This window comes from Diadema setosum, chromosome 19, assembly GCF_964275005.1.
Source record: "Diadema setosum chromosome 19, eeDiaSeto1, whole genome shotgun sequence".
In the NCBI taxonomy this organism is placed as follows: Eukaryota; Metazoa; Echinodermata; class Echinoidea; order Diadematoida; family Diadematidae; genus Diadema; species Diadema setosum.
The window spans coordinates 14,973,107-14,995,792 of record NC_092703.1 but is presented as its reverse complement, the minus strand read 5'-3'; the positions used below and the strand labels follow the sequence as shown (position 1 = coordinate 14,995,792).

Below are 22,686 nucleotides of genomic sequence, written 5' to 3'. Positions count from 1 at the left end.
CATTTTAAAATCCTTTCCACATAGAACTCTTATCTCCCTTTGATTGTTTTCATCTGTCCCTGAAATTTCTGGTACCCATATATCCTTTGAACAAAATTGTAAACAAGAAGTATAAATCTATACAAATTATTATACATGTATATTCCTCCATTCTGCAAATGCGTCAAATTGCCGTTTCTAATTTTCTTTTTAAAGATTCCGTGCGCAACTTCCTGTTGAAGAATTATTGACTGAAGGATTTTAAAGTAAACAGCTTGTGATAATGGTTGTATTAATCCTCATGGTGTGGGAGATAAGCACAGAATTTCGATCTTAATCCTTGTCCTTTGCTATATAATGTCATCCCTGTGTATTATGACCAACCTTGGCAGGTCCATAGTAGAAATGTCGTTTCTAACGTGATGCTTCTCTGTCATGTGTGGCCTGCAGGTTGTTCGTCATGGATTCCCGTTTGAACCGACCGCCATGGCATACGACCCTGTCCAGAACATCTTGGCTGTGGGCTCAAAGAATGGATCGCTGAGAATGTATCCTTTGATGCGGAGAGCATCGTCGGCGTTTACGAACGCTCGGCATCTATGTGTTAATTGTTTGTGACCAAAATGATGTCCCTGATGTAGCTTGTGTCATGCTGTAGTTGTTGTTGCTGTTATTGTTATTGTTGCTGTTGTTGTTCTTGTTGTTGTTGAAGTTTAAGTTTATGTGTTGTTGTTGAAGTTTAAGTTTATGTGTTGTTGTTGAAGTTTAAGTTTATGTGTTGTTGAAGTTTACAATTGTATGTGTTGTCACAACTGTGCTATGGATATCTACGTGGATTGCATTACATACTCATATGGACTTTGGAAGCAGTTTACTTTTCTTTTCTACAGCTTGTTTTGTTCTGTTTTCCAATGATCTTTAGCAGCTAATTTGCAATGATGACAGACAGACAAACAGCCTTCTTGTCTTGCTGGACTGAAAATGTGTATCGCCCCCCAAAATATAATTAAAAACTGCTCAGCACCCCTATACTGTAACATTCCCGTGACGGCATACCCATGAGTATGACCACAGGTGATTAGTTTTTATTTTAAAGGGCTACTTGATTGATTTATTTATGATTTACAGTATGTATAGTCAACATTGATTACGTATTGCTGTAGTACACTGTCTAAGTCTGGTCATTGTTTGTGCATATACAATGTACATTTATTGTAGATGAGTGTATATATGTGTACCACTGGTATTTTGTGTGCATGCAATGTTATGATATGGATGAATATATTCCAATGTACAATGTATCTAGTTTTGTGCCGAAGAGTCTGAACATTAAGAAAAAAAATAGTAGACACTGCTCAATAGCTTTATATGCATAGTTTGGAGAAATGTCTTTGTTTTTCAATCCTTCCCCCCCATATGTAACTTACCAGATCCTATGGTGGAATAAAAAAAGTTATACTAAGCCCTTTTTTTTTTTTTTTTTTCGAGAGAGAGAGAGAGAGATATGAAGTACGGTGTATATAACATAATCCAAATGCTTGAGTGATAAAAGGCAGTCAAAGTGGCTGCCTTCAGTGTGGTGTGTGTGTGCGTGAGTTTTTGTTTTTCCTTGTGAACTCCGGAGTCTTGCCGATGAGTCAAGCCATATGGCATCTGTGTCCAGTCAGCGTTTAGGTCAGGCTCACTCCCTCCCTCCCCACGAGAGATAGAGAGAGAGAGAGTCGGGAGACGGGTATGTGTGACGGATCTCCCTTATTACCGTTGCTATTCATAGACGTTTGCCAGCGCACACGCTGTATACGACACAGCAAAGTGGGTGGTTACAGGCTACTTGACAAGTGATTAGTATGCTATTGCTAGACAGAGTACTTCGTCACACCATTTATATGAACCCCTCTCTGGAAGCTGACTGGCGCATGTACAGTATAAACATGATTTTTAAGCTCCCCCTGCTAGTCATGCGGGCTACATTGTACAGCCTCTGCTTTTATGTTACCAGGTAATAAATCTGAATTAAACAGACACACGCACACAGACAGACAGACAGACACACACACACACACACACATGCACACACAGAAAAAAAAAGAGTCCTGGGCCCTGTTTTATGAAGAGTAATATAATTGATTATAAATATAGTTGATTTCTATCATAAGCCTATGGCAGCCTGTGTGGTAAGGAAATTTATAATTGATCATATCTTTTGATAAAACTGGGGCCCAGTTCATGTTGCAGTTGACTGAATAGATACAAGCAAGATCAGATAGTCCCTGGAGTGAAAGTTTCATGAATTGAGACAAAATGTACTGTATACTGTAAAAACATGATATATTCGCGGCCTGAAATTTTCGCGAACTGCCACTGGCATTCAATGCATATAGTGCAGACAAGAACTTTTGCGTGCAAATGCGAACATTACATATTTTACAGTACCGGTAGTTATAAAATGTGGAATGTTTCCAAAACAGGGTGATACTATGTCTACAATAGTTGAGGTGATGACTACAGTGCCATATGTTGCTTTTGTAGTGTCTTGAACACGGTTCTTGACTAAATTCTGTTTCTTCGGGGCTTAGAAATGGGGAAAAAGCATCCTGTGCAGCACAGTTTGGTCCAATTGTGATAATAATGAAGCAGTACCTGATGTGTTTAAAGGGAGAGAAAGTATTGTGTGGAGGTTATTGACAAGAGCTAATTCTAATTGATTATTTACAAACCAGTTAAGAGTTGTGGGGCAGTGACATTATATCTTCATCCATTGTCCGTAGGGGATTCTGATAGAAGTCACTGATTTGTTAAATTCAAGTTTCAGTTTGATTTCAAAGAAACTTTCCTTGTTCTGATTAACATCCCTCTTTTCATAAAAGTGGCTATGATGCATGTAAAATGGAAGGGAATTTCCCTTCAAATATTGCCTTTTCCTTTGAACATCAATCTGTATGTGACAAACTGAGGGTTTGTTTCGTTTCATTTTATTTATTTTTACCAGCTTCCAAAGTAGTTTAGAAAGTGCTATATGAAAAACAAACAAACAAACAAACAAACAAAAAACTGAGTTACGAGGAAGATGAAAATGTGGTTTTCAATGATGCCGTTTCATAATGGCATGTATTTTGACATGGCATGAGACAAAGTGGCAATGAATTCAATCACGTGTGTAGATCTATAACCTACCATGAGTACCATGGCCTTCTGTTGAACCATCCTTCGGAATAACTTTTTCTATTTCAAGTCATGATTTACATGTAATCATGTATTGTTTAGATATCCTGAATAGGTTATTAGCATTATAATTTTGTGCACAGATAGTTACGTCTAGATATTATATTTGTATGTCCTGTTCATCATAATGATTAGCATATTTGCCTTTAAATTATATCTCCTTATCCATACTTGCTAAAGCATGATTGTAATCTTAAGTTAAAGGTGCATAGTTCCGGTACTGTAGAGGGCGCTGTTGATGATACTGCCGATCATCGTTAGCATTGATACGAAAATTACCGAAGTTGAGCTGTCATCAAGAGTAAAGTGCATAGGTGTTGCTAAGTAACGTTGCCTTCGTTGTCTTCTTTGTGCATCGCGCAGTCTGTAGTAATGCCAGGGTGCGTGCATATTTGCTTGTTATTATGATATCACAAAAGAAGTTTGCTAAAGCTGTCATCCCCCTCAGCCGAATCATGAGCCGAAGTGTGATCTGACCACTGACTACAGTAAATCTGACTTCTCCGGACTCGGGGAAGTGGGCCAAAGCATAAGTGCTATTGAAGAGGAGTCGATAGCATACAGTGTAGGTCTCTATAGGAAACTTGCGCCATGCGCCCGCATACGCATTTGACTAAAACACCGGGACCATGCACCTTTAAATCCCTGCTCACAGCAACAAAAAACAAAAATAATAATAATACAAAGTAAATAAATGAAAATGCAAAAATGGGACATACATGTATGAATAGACATATTATACTCCCTTTCTCTAGAATCGTTGTGTGTCATCACTACACTATGTAGTTGCAGAGAATATTTTGAGCATACAATATTGAATAAAAAGGGAAAAAGATATTGCAAATCTGTAAGGTCAGTAGTCACCATTTTAGTCAGTGTTGGAGTAATTTTCAGTGCAAGCAACTGTCAGGAAACTCATGCAGTGATGCTTGGGTTCTGATGTGGGTTTTTTTTTTTCCCAAAAATTTTGCCAGTAGTCTTGACCTTCAGTTGTTAACTCTTTGAAGCAAAATTGTCACACTGTACTGCACCAGTCTGAAATTAGATTGCGTTACATTGATAGCATTTTATTGAAGCAACTGTTGTGATTTGATGATAAACTCAGAATGATTTGTTAGGGCATGACTTTCTGCAATTTAATACAAAAAACTTAAAAAAAAAAAATGCTCTTTGAACTTTTCTACAGCAGCCAGTCAAGGTACTTCAAGGAGTGTCCTGTTGGTATCCAAACTGCTTTTTTTTTTCTTTGTGTGTGTGTTTGTACATGCTCACATGTCTCTGTACTAAAGGAGGTTATTATCTTCAATTTGCTAACACCAATAGTTGTGTCCTTGCCCATATTCCTATGAGAGGATAGGTGCGGAATTTCATTAGATACTGTAGTGTTACTCATCAAGCACATACAACATTGGGTGTTCAGGGAGCTGAAAGTTCATGTTTTGATATTTATAAGTACACTAGATACATAATGTACACTGTAGATGAATTCCACTGCTTTGTACACATAGCTTGTGGATAAGCCCCCCAACTGGAATATTTTTGCTGTGACTAAAATCTACAATATCCCATGTAGCATCTAGAAATGGATTTGAACTTTGAACAATCAATTAGAATTAGTGCTGTCTTGTTCTGTTGATGATTGTAAAAATGGGGAAAATGATGATTTACAATGTAATATCCAGTTGCTGTTAGAAATGAAAAAAAAAAATTGCCTTAAAAAAGGTGTCAGATGTCTTGGATTTGATAAGTGTTCTGATTTTTTTTTAATGGAATGAATGTTCATGTGATTTACTTAATTCTGATTCCAGACTTGCTAATTAACATGAAAATCATTTCTACCCAGAACCCCCAAAAATATGTTACATCATATTTCAATATAATCAGAAGTTTTGATGTCAACGGTTGAGTATTTTATCAGAAAGTAGCAAGAAGAGAAGGTTTTTTTCCTGGCATCTTTCTCCTTTGCAAAGTTCCTGAAATCTCCTGTAAGCTGAAAATGGCATTTGGTATTAAGGCAGATTTAAATAAATACATGTTTGCCCAAACTCATAAATGGATGTAATGGCACAAGAAGGGAAAAGCATTGATACTTGGATTGTATGAATATTGTACTCAAAAGAATAGACAGCTTGAGATCTCTTTATCCTGGGTTGTAGTTTGTGGGGTGTTTTTTTATCTAATTTTCATGGCATAAGATGAAAATTTCAATCAATGACTATACTAAGGACTGAAGTGCTGATCAGGCTCTGCAGTGTTTGTTGTCTTGTGAAATGCTAAGTTTTATTAGCAGCTTAAAGGCATAATTTACCATTTGCAGATGAAACAAAAACCCAGCATTAGTGTTTTAAAATAGTTCTAAAATGTGAGTTAGGGATAAAAACAACCACTGTAAAAATTTGAATCCGTATAATGGATGTTAAGTGTTGTTAAATACACAAAATGTGAACAATAGTTATAATAAAAATGTTTCCGGACTAAACCGTCTACAGTTACGGTTTATTGAGAAAAACACTGATATCTCCTTATATTTTAGGCTTTATTGCAAAAATTTTATATGGTAGGATGTTTTGTGATATAACAGACCTACATATATGCATCAAATATGATATTTTGAACATTTTTGAAATCACTGCTCCCAAAGATAAACTGGACCTTTAACCCACTGAGGACTGGCTGATTTTACCACAACAAGCATTTCCCATGAACACCTGCCCAAGTATACTTGGGACTACATGTAGTCTTCAATGGGTTAAAGTGCATTTTCACTTCATATCTAAATTCAAGTGGACACTGATTTGTAGCATGAAAAAACAAACTGAATGGGTGCAGTTTTATCAGAATTGGACAAGAAATAAGATAGGGAAATGTAAACTTATTAATGGATTTGAACAGGGCCACTAGTAGCAACCAACTTTTATTGGGATGCAAGTATAGTTAGGTTGTGATGTTAACACCTCAGAACCCACCCATTGGTTTGTGTGCAATTGAATTTATGTAAACAAGATGTATTTGATTGATAATTCAGTAGTTGTATTCTCCACCTTTATGACAGACTCAGCTACATGTATGTTATCAACGGAGTATATGCATTCTCACTGATTTCATGTTTATTTGTTGTGGTGTGTTTTTTTAGACATTAAGGAAAGATTTGTAGGGCGGTCTATCAGGGACAAGTGAAAATGTTATTTACACATGTCGTTAATATCTTGGTTTTGTGAAAATATGTAAAATTATGAAATCCCACATCTTTCTTTTTTTTAAGGCCCAATTTTTGAAATCTCTGTTATTTAATATTGTTTTAATTTACTCTATGACATACCATTTTTTAAAGCCGACTCAAATTAAATTGCACTTAAAAACATAAACTGGGCTTGTCCATATGTTTGTAATTTTTTTTTTTTAAGGGTTTTGGCTGGCTGAATATGGCAATGTTAAGAATATGATTAATATGATTAAGCCAGGGAATATATCACTGTTAGATGATATGTCATATTATACATATGTACATTGCTTGCTTGAGAAAGTGTCAAACACAATGATGTATTTGCTTTCAAATAGTGCTAAAGGGGGGGGGGTGATTTAAGTATCATGATAAAAATTTGATGGGAGTAATTTTGGACTAGAAAAGTCCTTAATAGCTACAAGGTATTATGGTCGAGATTCTGCCTGAAAGCTCTTTGCAGCAATTTGCAGATGGAAAAAAAAAACAGTTTTCATTAGTGCTCCAACATAGTTCTAAAATGTGAGTTAGGGATAAAAATATTCAACATGAAGATGTTAATCAGTATAATAAATCATATTAAGTACTTTAAAGTTAATACAAAATGTGAACAGTAGTTTTATTAAAAAGTTTCTAGAATAAACTCACTGTGGTGGTTTATTGAAAAAATTGTGATATCTCCTTCATTTGTGGATTTGTTGTGAAATAATGGTATGGTAAGGTGTTTTGTGGTACAAATGAACTACACATGCATCAAATGTGATAATCAAACATTCTTTTAGATCACTGCTCCCAATGTTAAATAGTGGCTTTAAGGTGTCAATAACCTGATATCTACTGTATTTTCTTTTTCATGTGATATATGAGAGAGAAAAATTAATAGATACACACACACAGATATATATTTCATATCCATAAACATTGCATGGAGGGAAAATCCAGGTATTTATGCTTTTATTGATTTTCATGATTCATACAGACAGCAAAACAATCAAATTATATAAAATTCCAGTGTATGAGAATACAATAAAGAACATACTATAGGAATAAAGAGGTAGTAGAATAATATGTATTATTACTATCTTTTTCTTTTTCTTTTTTGTCTCTAAGGGCTTGGTGTACATGTACCAGGTGTGTGTATTTTCACTGTGCCTAAGTATGCTGATAGGCTGTGTAGTGTGAAATTTGTCTCCGAGGGCCTTGTTTGTTTTGAAATTAAGGCCACCTATGCCAGATGGTTGGTATTTTGCAAAAATATTTACCAATGTCTGGAGAGACCCTAGATAGGGGGAAAGAAATGGCCAATCAAATTGATGGATTCATGCACTCCTTTTTTTCTCCATTCTTTTTTTTTTTTCCATAGTTGATTCAATCCAGTCCTAACCAGGGTAGCCTGTACAGTAGACAAATAAACACAATAGCATATTCTCTCTACTTGTTTGTTTGTTCTATCTGTATTTTAAGAGCAATGCTGTTGGTTCTATTCTGTTTTCATTAAAAGGTCATTTTAAGCTTTACCATAAGCTTTACCATCAACTTTACAATAAGCTTTCTGAAGTCAGATATTAAAAGAAGAACAGACACCTGTTGAAAGTAAGCAACCTTCCCCTATTTAACTAACTCTATGTGTCAAGCAATCATTTTCGACAAGGAAGTTTTACAAAAATATGCACATTTTGAACAATTTGTCTCAATGGTAAAGAGTACCACAAGAATACAAGTACATTTAAAATGCATTAATGCAACTTCAGAATTTAAAAGAATCCTAGCTCATGAAAACATTTATTTCCACAGTACACATGCCCAGTATAAGCTTCTGATGTGGTACATGTAATTCAGTTTGTATATTTCTTTTTCTATATCAACTAAAAATAGTCCCCCGGTCATTTTTTTAGGTTTGTCACCTACTCTATCCGTGTGTGGTCACAAATTATCAGAAAAAGAAAAAGAAAAAAAGAAAAGAGTAGATTTGTTGGGTGTGTGTTGTACATATCTGTACATGTATGGCTTTCAAAACACATTGTGAAAGTTGATATGCCAACCATTACATTCTCACAGTGTTTAGTGCTGTTTTTGTCGCCAAAAATACTGCAAGTTTCGTAGAAAATGCTGTTTTTCCCAAACTGTATTACTATATATGTCTATTGCAGGAATAAATACTATTTTTCCACCAAAAAAAAACCTTTGCAGACCTCAAAATACTGCAATGTTGTTTACCAAGGATGGCATCCCTGCCAAAGACACAAAAACAATGAAAGAAGTGAATGTTTTGAGTTCTGCAAATAGGTCCATAATACGTGATTAACCTTTGTTATCTAATGCTATCTGATAGAAAACCAAAAGAACAGGAAAATATTATATATAATGTATTACAAACACATCTTTTTTGGAGTGTTATCAGACCTGGGGTCTGTTTCATGAAGTCACGGCATAAAAGTGTTTACATAAATCTCAGAATGGCAAAAGTCGCTCGTATAAATATAGAGAAGTAAAATCCATTTCATGAAGTCTCTCGTAATTACAACATGTACATGTCTTCTGAGCAAACAGTCTCTCATTTAGACTTTCATAAAATGGACTCCTGGAAATAAACTGAAAAAAAAAGGAGAGAGAAATAAATGATGTTCTGTGAATTAATAAGCCCTGTTTGGGGCTAAGGACACCTCTGTTTTTCTCGTCATAGAGGGAAGTTTTGTGTGGCTGAGGGTGGGTGGTTGGACATCTGTATCTTCATCTCTTGCGGGCATGACCTTTAGATCCACGACGACGAATGTTTGCCGTGATGGGACTCGCATCCCGCGCTATCTCCCGTTTTAATCTCAAGTAGCTTTGCCCAACGATTGTGTGTTGAGATAGTGCCATCACCAGGTTGGGCGCAAGAGTGTGTGTTTGTGTGTGTGTGCGTTTGTGCGTGTGTGTGTTTGTATGTATGTGTGTGTGTGAATGCAGGAGTCTTGGCTTTTATTGAGAGAAGTTTTAACGTGCTAAAGAAGTGAGGCATTTTAAACAGTCTACGCTTGTGATACGTAAATAGCTATTTCTAGGGTGTGAGTAAATGTGGGTATGCTATTATGTCACAAATGACAAGATGATTATTAAGCTGGAGAATCGTAGTCTATTTTGAGCACTTAGAGTTTGAATTTATTACAGTTTGTATTGACATGTTGAAGTGTAAAAGGAAGTCTTGACATTTTCAGAAAGTATTGACTACTATTGTGCCCCGTATGGGGACTTAGATTGTCTTCATATCTAAAGAAGATAAAATGAACAAGTGTGCCCGCTGAGTTCGGATACGATGTAAGTTTAGTGGTAGCGAATGTGTATTGTGAAAGTGTCTTAGGCAATTTCCGAGGAACACTCACACAGGCACTTAATGTGCTTTTTTCATGTAGAGTTAAATGAAGGCAAATATAAACTCACATATTCAGTACAGACACAAAAAGCAGCATTAGAACAAACACACACACACACACATACAGGCACATAAGGGGCCTAAACATGTTACACACACATGCAAACAATATCATAGGTGTTTTATAGACCCTGTCTCGTCTGTGTTGCATCATTTTTTCACATGTGTGCTGAAGAAGAGGACCCAGGCAGGAGAAAAATTTTCAGGAATGTCATAGAGGTACACAAACCTAGCCCTGATCCTTACAAATGTGAATCTGTAATCAGTAGAACTAAAACTTCTAGTGTCCTTGTCCCCACTTAACATATAAATATGTGGTGTTAATAGCAAACCTGGTAATTTTATTTCCTCAAAAATGTAGTCCCTTTAACTCTCCTCAACTCTGGTCCTATATTCCAACAATTTGTGACTGCTCTCCCACTCAAATGTGGTCCTTTTACCTTAATATTATCAATGTACCCTTCTTCTTGGTCCTCTAATGCTGAAAACCTGCCCCCTCACCTCCAGAAATCTAGCCCCCTGACATTTATACCTAGATACCTAGATGCCTAGGTACCTAGGGACCACAGAATGTGTTTCTGTGTTTCTGTGTGTGTGTGTGTGGGTGGATGGGGGTATCAAGATTAATGGTAAACCCCCGCCGAGACGGGAAGAATGTAAGGGCGGAATCTTTGGTAATTGAAAGTCATAGGTGTTGCATTTTTTTTTCTTTTTTTTTAACAATTCAAAAATGTGGGGAACAACAGCACACCCCCCCCCCCCCCCCCCGTTCTGCAGCCTCTGATATGAACTTAGCCATTTACCCCTATAAATACAGTCTGTTTATTCTCATATGCCGTGTCCCCCACCACTGAAATCCTGCCCACCCCCCCCCCCACCCAACAACTTCAAACCCCTTCCCATAATTTTTTTACGAGTCAAAAGTGTGGAGAACTGCAGCATCCCCCACCCTGGTTCTGCAGCCCTGATATGAACTTAGCCATTTACCCCAATCAATACAGTCTGCTTACTCTCATATGCCTTGTCCCCCACCACTGAAATCCTGGCCTCCTCCCCCCCAACAACTGCAAACCCCTACCCATAAAATATCAGGTCATCTTGCCCCCATAGACACTGTCTGTCCCCCATATTTATCACAGATGTGATCCATGTCTATACTGCATTCACATGATGCTTGATTTTCCAGATAGAATCAATCTCTATAGAGTTAGAATGGAAGACAGTCCTTCTCAGTGCACAGTGGGTTCAAGGTAATGTGTATTCACTGTAGATTGGATGCAGCTGGGTGGACTTTGTGGCCTTCACACCAGTGGTATTGTCATGAGCTGATGTTTATTCCATGACATGACATTTGATTCAAATTCACCAAAATCCCAAAGAAAGAAAGACGATGGTATAAGAAGGTGTGCATTTTTGCTTCTTATTTTTTTCAGATTGTTGGAGCGAATCAGTGGCTATTTTAATATTTGTAATAATGCATTCAGAGAGATATTCTGGTTCATTAGTCCATGTCTTCTGTGTTTTCGATTCAGTGCTCAAGCATTGCTTCAGAGCCAGAAGGCATTTACTCCATAGACTGTACTATACAACATACATACAAAGCAACTTCTTGTGCTCAACTTGCAAGAATTGGACTAGGGGGAAGTCCATTTGTCATCCAGAGTAGATCACACTTCACGCGTTACGTGGAGCCGCGGCAGGAAGTGTAAAGTCTGGAGGAAATACGCTGACATGCGGACTGTCACGTGTACTTCATCGTCGTCATGGGAAGCTTGCGGTCATGTGACTTGTCACTGAAGTGCTTGTTTGTAGACCGTAGAAGGTGTACTGTGTATTGCTGTATGAGTATGCAGTGCTCCTAACCCTTTAAAGGCTTGTCCCATGTATACAGATAGGAAATGTGTCTTGTGGCAAAATGAGCTAGTCCTCAGTGGGTTAATTGTCTACTACTGTAAAAGTGAATATTTTTGCGTGAATGATTTTTCACCACCCTCCAGCGTAAGGTCAATTTCGCATGTTTTTAATTCTGCGGAATCAGGATGCTAATTACAAGAACATATGGCATGCAAAAATATTTGTGTGCTTTTATTTTCGCGCTAGCATTTGGTTGTGCGATATGTGCAAAAATTTTCACATCGCAAAAGTTGTCACTATTATAGTATCCTGTGTGTGTGTTGTGTGTGTGTCTGTGTGTATGTGTGTGTTGTGTTTGTGTGTATGCTTGCTATATAAAGAAATAGGAGCAGGTAGGAACTGAACTAATTTCAGTCCTCTTTTTCTCCTTGAGTGTTGTTATCTATTCCAATGCTGTTTGACAGCCTCCAGTCATTACACTTGAACAAAGTATCCCAGCACAAACTAATGGTACATGTAGTATAAAAGAATGTTAAAAAGGGAATTCCAGTGTCACAGTTATAGTCTGAAAAGAAGGAGTAAAATTTTCTCAGCTCAACAGTGAAAATTTTATCAAAATTCAGATAAAAATAAAGAAGTTTTGACATTTTAAAGTTTTGAAAAAAAAGGTATAATGATTTTTGTGAATATAGAGTTTTGTTTATGATATGTAGAGGCATATATTTATGCCTTGCTTATGAATGATTGTTAATATTGTGTTTTCTTTGTCATAGTCATTTTTGCATAATTTGCTAGCAAAAAAAAAAAAAAAACCTTTGCTGCTGGTTTTCAGATATTCTGGTCAAAGCTAGAGTATTTTATTGTAAAATTTTTGAGTTGATTCTTACATTGATTAGTCACAACATTGTATGGCTAATGACTGAAAGGAATCTCAATGCGCGTGCACATTTCATGGAAATTTCTTTCCTTCGGTGAAACCATTGTGCATGCAGAATTGTCACGTCATTTTGAGAACATCAGTAAAGGCTAATCTAATTTATTTCATGTAGAGCGATTAGTGTGGTCAATTTACATTGAAATATCTCTGGAAATGCACTAGAATATTCATCATTGCCAATCAGAAAGATTGTGGTACTGGTATTATGTGCACAATATGTTGAGTGATTTTAAAGGGACTATACAGTACTGGTTGAGGGGAGGATTCAGGTTTTTAACATTCCTAAATGAGATAATGAGAAACCTCTTATGAAATATTAAAGAGCATGTAATTTTAAGAAGGATTCAACATTTATTTGATGAAGATTGGTTTTCAAATGGCCGAGATATCAAAAAAAGCGATAATAATTAAAGCGGCAGGCCATGCCTTTTATTAGGATCTCTTTGTTTCACATTGGTTTTGGATATCTCAGTAGTTTCAAAACCAATTTCCGTCAAATAAACGTTTGATTCCCCTTAGAATTGTATGCTCTCTGACATCTCATAGAGTGGTTTCTGAATATCTCGCAAAATATTAAAAACTAAATCCTCACCTCAACCAGAACTGTACAGTCCCTTTAAGCTGAATTTAGTACCATAGGAAGATTGTGTATTGTTCCACATCCACTCAAGATTCTGCTGATATGATTAATGCTTGTCAGTAGTATAGATGAGCTATGCACTTGTCCATTTTTATGGAGGGGGAGGGGGAGGTATGATTTGAGATGAAAGCAAATATGGCTATTGTCTGTCTTTGGGATGATTGAACACACTTAATTTCGAGGAAACAGAAAATGCAAAATGTTTTCAGGAAAATTGCAATTGTCTTCATCAAGTCCAGTAACAAGGATGAAGATAAAAAGATTAAGAGAGGAAAGAAAAAAATCTGCTGGAGAACAAACCATGAAAAAATAGGCTAGGTAGGTCGTTTTTTTGTTTTTTTGTTGTTTTTTTGTTGTTTTTACCAGGAAAAATAGGATAATTATACTCATGGGTCTTACCCACGCACAGGCATAAAATTACACAATAGCATGTGAAGATGTATGCATGCACACATACATTTACATGTGTGTACACACATTAGAATGCACAGAGGACAAAGGCACACACAGTTATGCACACACATTATACACACTGGCACACAATGGAGAACTAATGTGAAGATAATGATACTAGAGCATTGCGCTATGCTGATTCTATAGTGGTGAGTGTGATAGACCACATTGAAATGTCAGGTCGGGGACAATTTGTATAGCATTGATCTGGTTACACCAGTGCACCTCTTCCCTTGGTGGGGAGGGGGAACCTAATTTTCGGCCAGTTATTTTATATGAAGAGGACAGCAAATTTCAGCAAACTAGCTTTGGCAGAATTCCCTCCTGAGTTTTGCCAGTGCCATCCCGGTACAACGAATGATGAATTTCGTTTCAAGATTCAGCTTAAATGTCAATTTGTGCTGAGTGCATCTAAAAAAAGAAAGAAACATATCTACCAATTTATGAGGCAGCTCCTGTAAGAATACATTCTCAATTTGATCAGTATGATATGCTTTAGCGAGCGTGGTATACTAAAAGTAAATGTCTAAACGACGATTGGATATGATGCCAAGATGAAAAGTGAAGTCAGGAAATTCTGTCATACAGTTTTAGGGTTAAAAATATAAAAACACTTATTTGAATTAAAATGATAACTGTCAGGAAAGTGAAACATTCTGAATCTGTGTACATACTGACAAATCATGAATCTGGTTTTCAAGATTTTACACAGATTTTGTTTACCATAGATGGGTATGTTATTATTCAAACATTCATACCCCAAAAAATGCAAAAATTCACAAGTAGGATACCATTACCATCATTTGCTTTCCTAACCTGACTGCAACTTTAGGTTGGACCATGTTTTACTGTCAAACATGTGGCCACGTCCCACATGGTTCTTCAGTATATCTTTATAACTTTTATGAAGGAGAACCAACACACAAATTCACACACAAACACACACACACACACGCACACACACACACCCTCCAACCAGGTTAGAATGCATTGTTTATGTTATGATTATTCTCATTTTGAGGTGCCATATGTTTCCTATGCTCTTTTTGTTTTCTCTCTCTCTAATTTTCTATTCTTTTTTCTTGTCAATGCCTTACCAGGCCACGTGGAATATCTGGAGAAAAGGTGATTAGCGCACCGACGGAGAGCATGTTTATGACTAAAGTGCATTTACATTTACCCCTGTGCTGCTGTTGACTTGTATTACTTGCATGCCAATGGCTCCTTTGAAGGCGGGGTCTTGCACCCCTACTGTTTGCCCTAATTTCATGCGTAAATGAGTGCCCGCTAATTCAGATGCCCCGTCAATATTTGTTCATCTTATCTGGATGCGCGATGATGCTGTGATATTAATGTAAAAATTTGCTGGCCGACGGGGAGCATGCAGCACTTGTTTATCAGGTTTTTCTCTTCGGTTTTTTTTACAATTTGGTGCACGCCGTATTTTTTTCTGATATATTTAATCCTGCCAAACCAGAACAGCAATCGTTTGAGTTACGTGTACCGTACGCATAAAATGAATATACACACAATCCAAGCTTCATACATTCCAGAATCTCTGGAGAGATAGGGGGGGGGGGGGGAGAGAGAGAGAGATAAAGATGGACTATGATTGTATGTAATGTAGTGTTCTGTTACATCTATTATTACACAGGTATACTCAAACACTAACATTTTTTTGGTGAGATGATGAGAAATGTGAAAGAGCCATGTAATTCCAAGAGGAATTCAATGTATTTGATGAAAATTGGTTTTGGAATGGATGAGATATTCAAAATAGAGTGATCCTGATAGAAAGTGGGACCCAGCTTTTATTACAATCAGTTTGATTTACTTTGTTTTTGGATGTCTCAGCCATTCCAAAACCAATTTTCATCAAATAAATTTGAATTCCTCTTAGAATTGTATGCACTGTACTATATTTCATAAATCATTTCTTGATATCTCACAAAAAGTTAAAAGCCCAGTCCTCACTTCCACCAATACTACTGTATACCATTTCCTTAGAAAAAAAAAAAATCATGTTTGAGGATTTGTGAAAAACAAGCATACTCAAGCAGCCAGTATTATACCATGTCAAAGGTAATATATAACAGCTTGAAAACAATATTTATCAGATATATAGGAAGACAAATCTGTTTTCAAGATTAAGGTGGCTTGAGCATTCTAGGTAGTCAAGGAATCAACAGAATCTTTCTTTTTTTTTTTGTTAAGTGATATGCTTTCGTGTATACTGTAGGTAGATAGTACTGAAAAACAAAAATACAGATATTATCGTGCAATTCTCTTGAATAATACATGAGATCCTGTTTGCGCACACACGTTTCATTTTTTTTGTGTGTGTGCCATTTTGTGTTTTGACACGCCTTGATGCTCTCATGCAGAGTTGAAGAAAATCTGTAGAAAAGATTTTTTAATATCTCAGACTGCTTTCATGCAGTCATCAGTTGCTTTTCATATTCCACAGGCAATAGACCATGGAACAATCATAAATCTCTTTCCCTGGGTTTCTTGTCATTCTGCAGCAGATTTATAGGCTCCATTTGTAAACCCATTCCATACTGAATTCTGAAATCCCCAAAGAATGAATGCACAGGCCACCAGGTATGGCACAGGTTAAGTAATGTTAACCTCTCTGCACCGTCTTGAATCTCGATGACACAACATTCAAATATTTCTAGAAGAGAATAAATTGTAGCTGATCGAAACCTTTCTATGCCATGGACTTTGGACTGTGTGCACAACTGCATACAATACATTTTTTTTGTGTGTGTGTGTGTGTGTGCCAGTCAGCACTCAAAGCATGCAAAAGGTTATTAACTTTTTTACTGTGGGTACAGTTGACAACCCTGTACAAAAATAAACCAATCTGATAATGTTAAGATTGAAGCAGTATCATGCAGGTTTTTCCACAGATTGTTCGTAGAGCTTTATCTAATGTAGATGTGAATGTTTTGCTTTTGGTTTGTTTGGTGTTTTTGTTGGTTTTTTTTTGGTGGTGATGGTGGTTTTGTTTTGTTTTGTTTTTTTGTATCAAAGTATTCTGTTGTCCGGGTTTGATCAGCTTAAGTATGCCATGAAAGACTCTGATTAGAAATTAATTGATCTGGGGAATACATTGCGGTCTGTTTTCATTTTCCTTTTGAGGAGATGAGAGAATATTATCTTTTTCCACAAAAAAAAAAAGTACTAACAGAATAGTAGCAGTATATGTGTCCTGTAATTGAATGAATGATAGAAAAAACATATACCATTGGAATGATTTGTTTGGGGATTTTTTTTTTTTTTTTTTGCCATATGGACTCCTCAGTGTATAGTTAAATTGCTGTAGACTCTCATATGGTGTGTTCTGTGTGAGAAGAATGCCACTAGAAATTTTCTGTCAATGACAGTGATGAGTTCAACCATGGCATATATCCATACCTTATCTTGGCCTACATTTTAGATGGTTTGTTGTCATATATTTAGTACATAACTTGACAGAAATTATAGAACATGTACCTCATCCATTTACATCATCAGTACAAATGAACTTGTTGTTGAAACAGCCATGTTTCTGTAATAGAGATTATTCATGACGAATGTACATAATGCGTGCACATGTATACATCTGTGCAAGAGATACTAAGCGGAAACATCGTGGAAATTGTCTCAAACAGATGTTGCAGAGCGACCAGATGATGTGGGGTTGTCACACAGTTCCCATGTGTCAGCCAAGCCATAATAGTCCATTAGTTGCAAATGTGGACAATGCTGTGCTCATGCTGCATCGCCTCTATTCAGCATGAACGCATTAGAATGTGAAACACCATTTGGCCCCCCCAAAATCAATGTGATTCGCACTAAAATCCATCAGCCGCAGAGCTTTGCATACGTAATGAGATGCCCTTCTCTCGTCTCGTGTGTGACTTTCCATTCACTCGCACGTTACATCGCGTGGAAATGGGGAATGTTCCACACGCTGCTATGTATTCATGATTTTTTGGCCAATAAATAATAAACAATATGCAAGGAGGGAAAAGCTATATCAGTGCACATGTATAGGGAGGGCACTTCATTGTGCACGCAAAGTGATACAGATGAAATCAAGTCAACTTATGAAGAGAAAAGAAATGAGAAGTGGTTCTATTGACATTGATATCAAAGTACTATCAGTTTTTCGTGCATTAGGATAGAAGGGATAAGGTAGAGAAGAGCAGGGAGAGACAGATGGAATATACAAGGAAAGATAGACAGGGAGATTGAGAGAAAGATAGAGAGAGGGAGAGAGAATATATCCATACTAAGAAGAGAGTAGGGGTAGACAGTAGAGCTTCATGCATGCCAATGTACCCAAATTTTCACCACCACCTGCTAGTTGCAGCCTACATAGTGGCTGTATATCACGCAGTGCTGGCTCTGTGTGTGAACCTGTGTGTGTGTCTGTATCTGTGTGTGTATATGTGAGGTTTATGAGTGTGTTCATCGTGCCTTCATCTGTGTATCTGTGAGAGTGTGTGTGTGCTCCAGTGTGTGTTTGTGTGTGCACGTTTGTCTGTCTGTGTGTGTATATATGTGCATGTTTGTCTGTGTGTGTGCGTGTGGGCCTCGTTTCGACGTATGCTATATGGCTAATGCTCCTTTGGTCTGTGTGTGTTTATGTGTGTCAGTATGTGTGCGTGTGTGTGTGTGTGTGTATATGTGCTTGGAGTGCATAGCTAACCAGTGCCGAGGTCGAGCACGCATTTTTTATGCTTGCGCCCTAAGCGTATGCAGCTAGCTGGGGAGGGGAGAGCGCGTAGTCTGCGTGAAGCAGACACCCTTTTGATGCTGGCATGCTTTCCCAACCACGCACGCCGATCCAACTCTCCGGGGCCTGTGAGAGGGACTATTCCACTAACCTTGTTCTTTCCACATGCTGCAAAATAGCAGCCCATTGGGATGTCGCCCATAGTAAGTACAGGTCATTAGTCTCCCCTCCAGCCTGAGGTTGATTTTTCAGAGCACCAGTTCGCCAGAAAAAGTTGGAGTCTGTGTCACGGACAAGAGGAAGGTCATGGTATGAATACTAACTCTGTATGGCGATACACATTAGGCCATCTGTGCTTCCCATGAATCCATACAGAAAGGCTGGTTGATGGATTGTGCACCGCAAAAAATCTGCTAACATTATGCTACTTGGTAATTATTTAGTAGACCGTTGGGCACTGCCACATGTATAAAAGAAGTGATTCAAGGGGTGGTATCGTTTCAGTTGAGATGATGATTCAGGTTTTAACTCACTGCAAGATAATTAGAAACCACTGGTATGAAATATTGGAGTGCATACAATTCTAAAAGGAATGCAAAGTTTATTTGATGAAAATTGGTTTTAAAATGGCTGAGATATCCAAAACAGAGTGATCTTAATAAAAGGTTGAACCCACCTTTTATTAGGATCATTTAGTTTTACTTTGTCTTTGATATCTCAGCCATTTCAAAACTGATTTTCATCGAATAAACTTTGAATTCCTCTTAGAATTGTATTCCCTGTAACATTTCATGCAAGTGGTTTCTAATTACCTTGCAAAATGTTTGAACCTGAATCCCCATCTCAACCAAAACTATATCATCCCTTTAAAAAAATGGCAATGCACACACAAAAACAGACACATACCCGTACACACACAAAGATTGGCCAAAGGGTATCATACGAGATATATCATAAAGTTTGAGTTTAAAAAAAGATGGTGTATTTAGGAGAATAAAAACTGAGGACTGGATTGAGGTGTTCCACTGGCAAACTTGATCGCTATTACGACTACCAAATTTGAAGATGTCAGACAATTCAAAGCTCCATATGGACTTCACTATAAATGCTGATGCAAATTGTGACATGTAAGTGTGCGTGTGTGTGTGCAGTGTGTGGTAGTATTGCCCAAGATGATGTGGAGTGAATGTTAATGAATGTGTGTACACATAAAGAAGTCTCTCATGTCTCGGAGACCATTTGATGATAAATGTTATTTACTGTGAATATGAGCCCCCATGTGGATATATGCTTTTTATGAGCCCCCCTTTGGAGACAATGTTATTTATGAGCTCCAAAGTGGAGACACTTTAAAGTTTGTATGCAGACGAAATGATTTACTGTCAATAGTCCTAATTAATGATATTATCTCCGATTGTTAAGTAACAGTAGCAACCAAAAGAACTAAAGAGCTAAATGAGTTTGAAGGTGAATAGCATCGGATAATACCATTTAATGTAATCAAGGGTTTATACAATTTTAGGCAGAATTTTGCATAGTATACTGTACGAGCTGAAATTTTTGCGGTGGTTTTATTTTCGCGAATTTCGCGAATCGCCTTTGAATCGCGAAAATAACAACACGTGAAAATAACAAGGCGCAAATAAAAGTTCAGTTAGACCCTCGCAACCGCGAAATTAACAACACGCGAAAATGTCCTTGAAGTACCAATTCGCAAAAATATCTGTACGCGAAAATTTCAGCTCGTACAGTATTTGTTTCATAAGATTGATTTGACTTTGTTCTGTATCTTATGGGATGGCTGCCACCATAATTGATCAGTTTTGGGTTATCTGTTAGTTTTTTTTAGCATACACTTGAAATAATAAGGGCCTATACAGTAAAAGGTTTACTTGTTAGTAGGCCCCCCACATTTCATGTTTGTAAAATTGTCTTCTCTTTTTAAAAATCACAACGTTTTGTCCCCTCCTGTGTTCTGTCGATTGTATCATAATATTTGTGTTTGAGATGTGGAACATTAAAATCAAATCAAAATCAAGTCAAATGTAGACATGAGTGAAACAACAGTCAAGCTCTAACATTCAAGCGTTGGCATGCAAAAGTTATAACTTGCCATTTGTTTGTTTTTTGTTTTTTGTTTTTGCATTTGCTTTACATAATTGCATTCTACATTGAATCACAAATTCACATTTCAATTAGATGTACAGTGCTGAAGAATTATTCAGCTGTACATTTATATTTAAAAAAAAAAATGATTGTGCATGCATAGTATTGTGTAGTGTACGGAAGAATGCATGATATTTGTGTGAGCACTGTTTCATGTGATATTAATTAATGCTTATGAGATTCTTCTCTAAAGATAAGGCACATATTTTGAGTGACCTTTTGCTACCCCATTATGTTCACGGTATGTCCCTTTTGCAGAATGTCTGTTTGTAAGGTTGTGGCGCTATCGTGCGGCGGTGGTAAAGATGACGACTTTTCCGTGCGTTTTGGGATTTACATACTCATCCCCGAGTCCGACATGCATTTTTCTACCTCGCCGGTTATGCATTGCAAATGTCTGTGCCGGTTTTTACGTGCATTCCGGGCTCAAGACAGATATAGCGTGTGCGTTGAGTGTGAGGTGGCAGTGTTGGGCAATGGGGAAAGACCGAGGAAAAAAAAAAAGAAGAGAGAGATAGAGAGAGAGGGAAGACGACAGCGTGTGATTTGCTGACTGCTAATTAACATATTGACACAGACGAGCTGCAGTCGGCACTGGAATAGATGTACTATTCATTTTGCAGAATGTTATGTGTGCACAGTATGCATTGGGACCACAGCATTCAGTGTAAGTCTCTATTAAAAGCAGAGACTACCCAAAAGGCCAGTGGGCCTGATGTGAGCTCTGCGAGGGCGCATGGGGAAAAATTGCATGAAATGATTGGCAATGTGCAATAGACTTGCTGCATGCATACACTATTGTACATAAACTGATAATAATATTTTATGCAGTTATGTATCCCCCCTGATTATGTTCCGAGGTACGTTTGTGTGTATATGTGTGTGTGTGTATACACATGCATGTGTTTGAGTGTATGCATGTTTTTGTTTTAATGAGTGTGTGTTTGTGTGTATTTGTATGTGTGAGAGAGTGTGTAGTTGTGTGTATCTATGTGTGTATGTATGAATCGGGGAGGTGTAAGAAAATGCACATCCTTGTGTATACATGTTACACATGCTTTTTCCACGTCTCCCTTCTCTTCACTTCTCATAGTATATCTTATCTCACTTCTCTACCCAAATCAATCAACATGGAATCGAGAATTCAGTTTTACTTTCTGTGATCAGGTGGTCCCACTCCCTAGATTCCCAGAGCAAGAGAACACAGGTTTCATTTTCATGGCAATATCACAGCAATTTCCCTTAAATAAGTTATGCTTGCACGCAAAGTCAGTGCATATATACATGGAACTTGCTGCTGTATGTTCTGTGTGATTTGGGGTTTGTGGAAAGAACAAAATGTAATCCTTCGGAGGCATGTGCTTCTCCCTTGATTAATTTAGTCTTATTGCAAGTGGAAATGTGACAGAAAAGAGCTATGGCTTGTTTATTTGTATCAATATCATACAAAGTTCTGGCATGCACATTCCTAATATATATGATAATTAATGTGTGCCGACAATTTGCATACTTGTAAGAAGCATCCACCATACACATGTTGTATTTGCAAATCATGCTTTGCAGTGGCATTATGAACAGGAAAGATCTAGCGGTGAACTGAATGATGATAGTCATTTACAACATTAAATGTGATGTGCTTGAAATGGTTTTATTAGAAAAATGTATTTTGTCATTTCTTACTCTTATCCAAAGCCAATCAAGGCTGATAAGTTTATGATATATTCCCTCTTTTTTTTTGTATTAATAATTTCATCAAACAAATATTTTGTATCAAGTACAAATGCCATGGTAAGAATTGTGAGTGCTGAAATTTTACCACTGTCACTCGCATATTAGTTTTCTCTATCTTTTTCTGCTGTTGGCTATTGGTATGCATAGTTCCCATTGTATAGTCAGCTAACAACCTTTGGCGATTGAGGTGTTGCTCTCCTGCCCCCTAAAAAGACTCGATCTGGCAGCGTGTTTACCCCTCTTATCTCGGCTGAATTTTACACCTCGGTATTTGAGGAATAAATTCACAATATTGGCTTGCCCGCTCGCCGCACGGCTCTTATCGTGCAATCACATTTTCATA

The 22,686-nt window shown here is 37.2% G+C and overlaps 1 protein-coding gene across 1 annotated transcript in view; it reads left to right on the top strand.

The window, feature by feature from the left end:
- LOC140243032 (syntaxin-binding protein 5-like) overlaps window positions 1–22,686 on the top strand; it is a 176,284-nt gene that overhangs the window by 9,884 nt on the left and 143,714 nt on the right. The window contains exon 2 of the mRNA XM_072322772.1: window positions 430–527. Within this exon, the coding sequence (XP_072178873.1) occupies window positions 430–527 (98 nt within the window). The remainder of the gene's footprint in view (window positions 1–429; window positions 528–22,686) is intronic.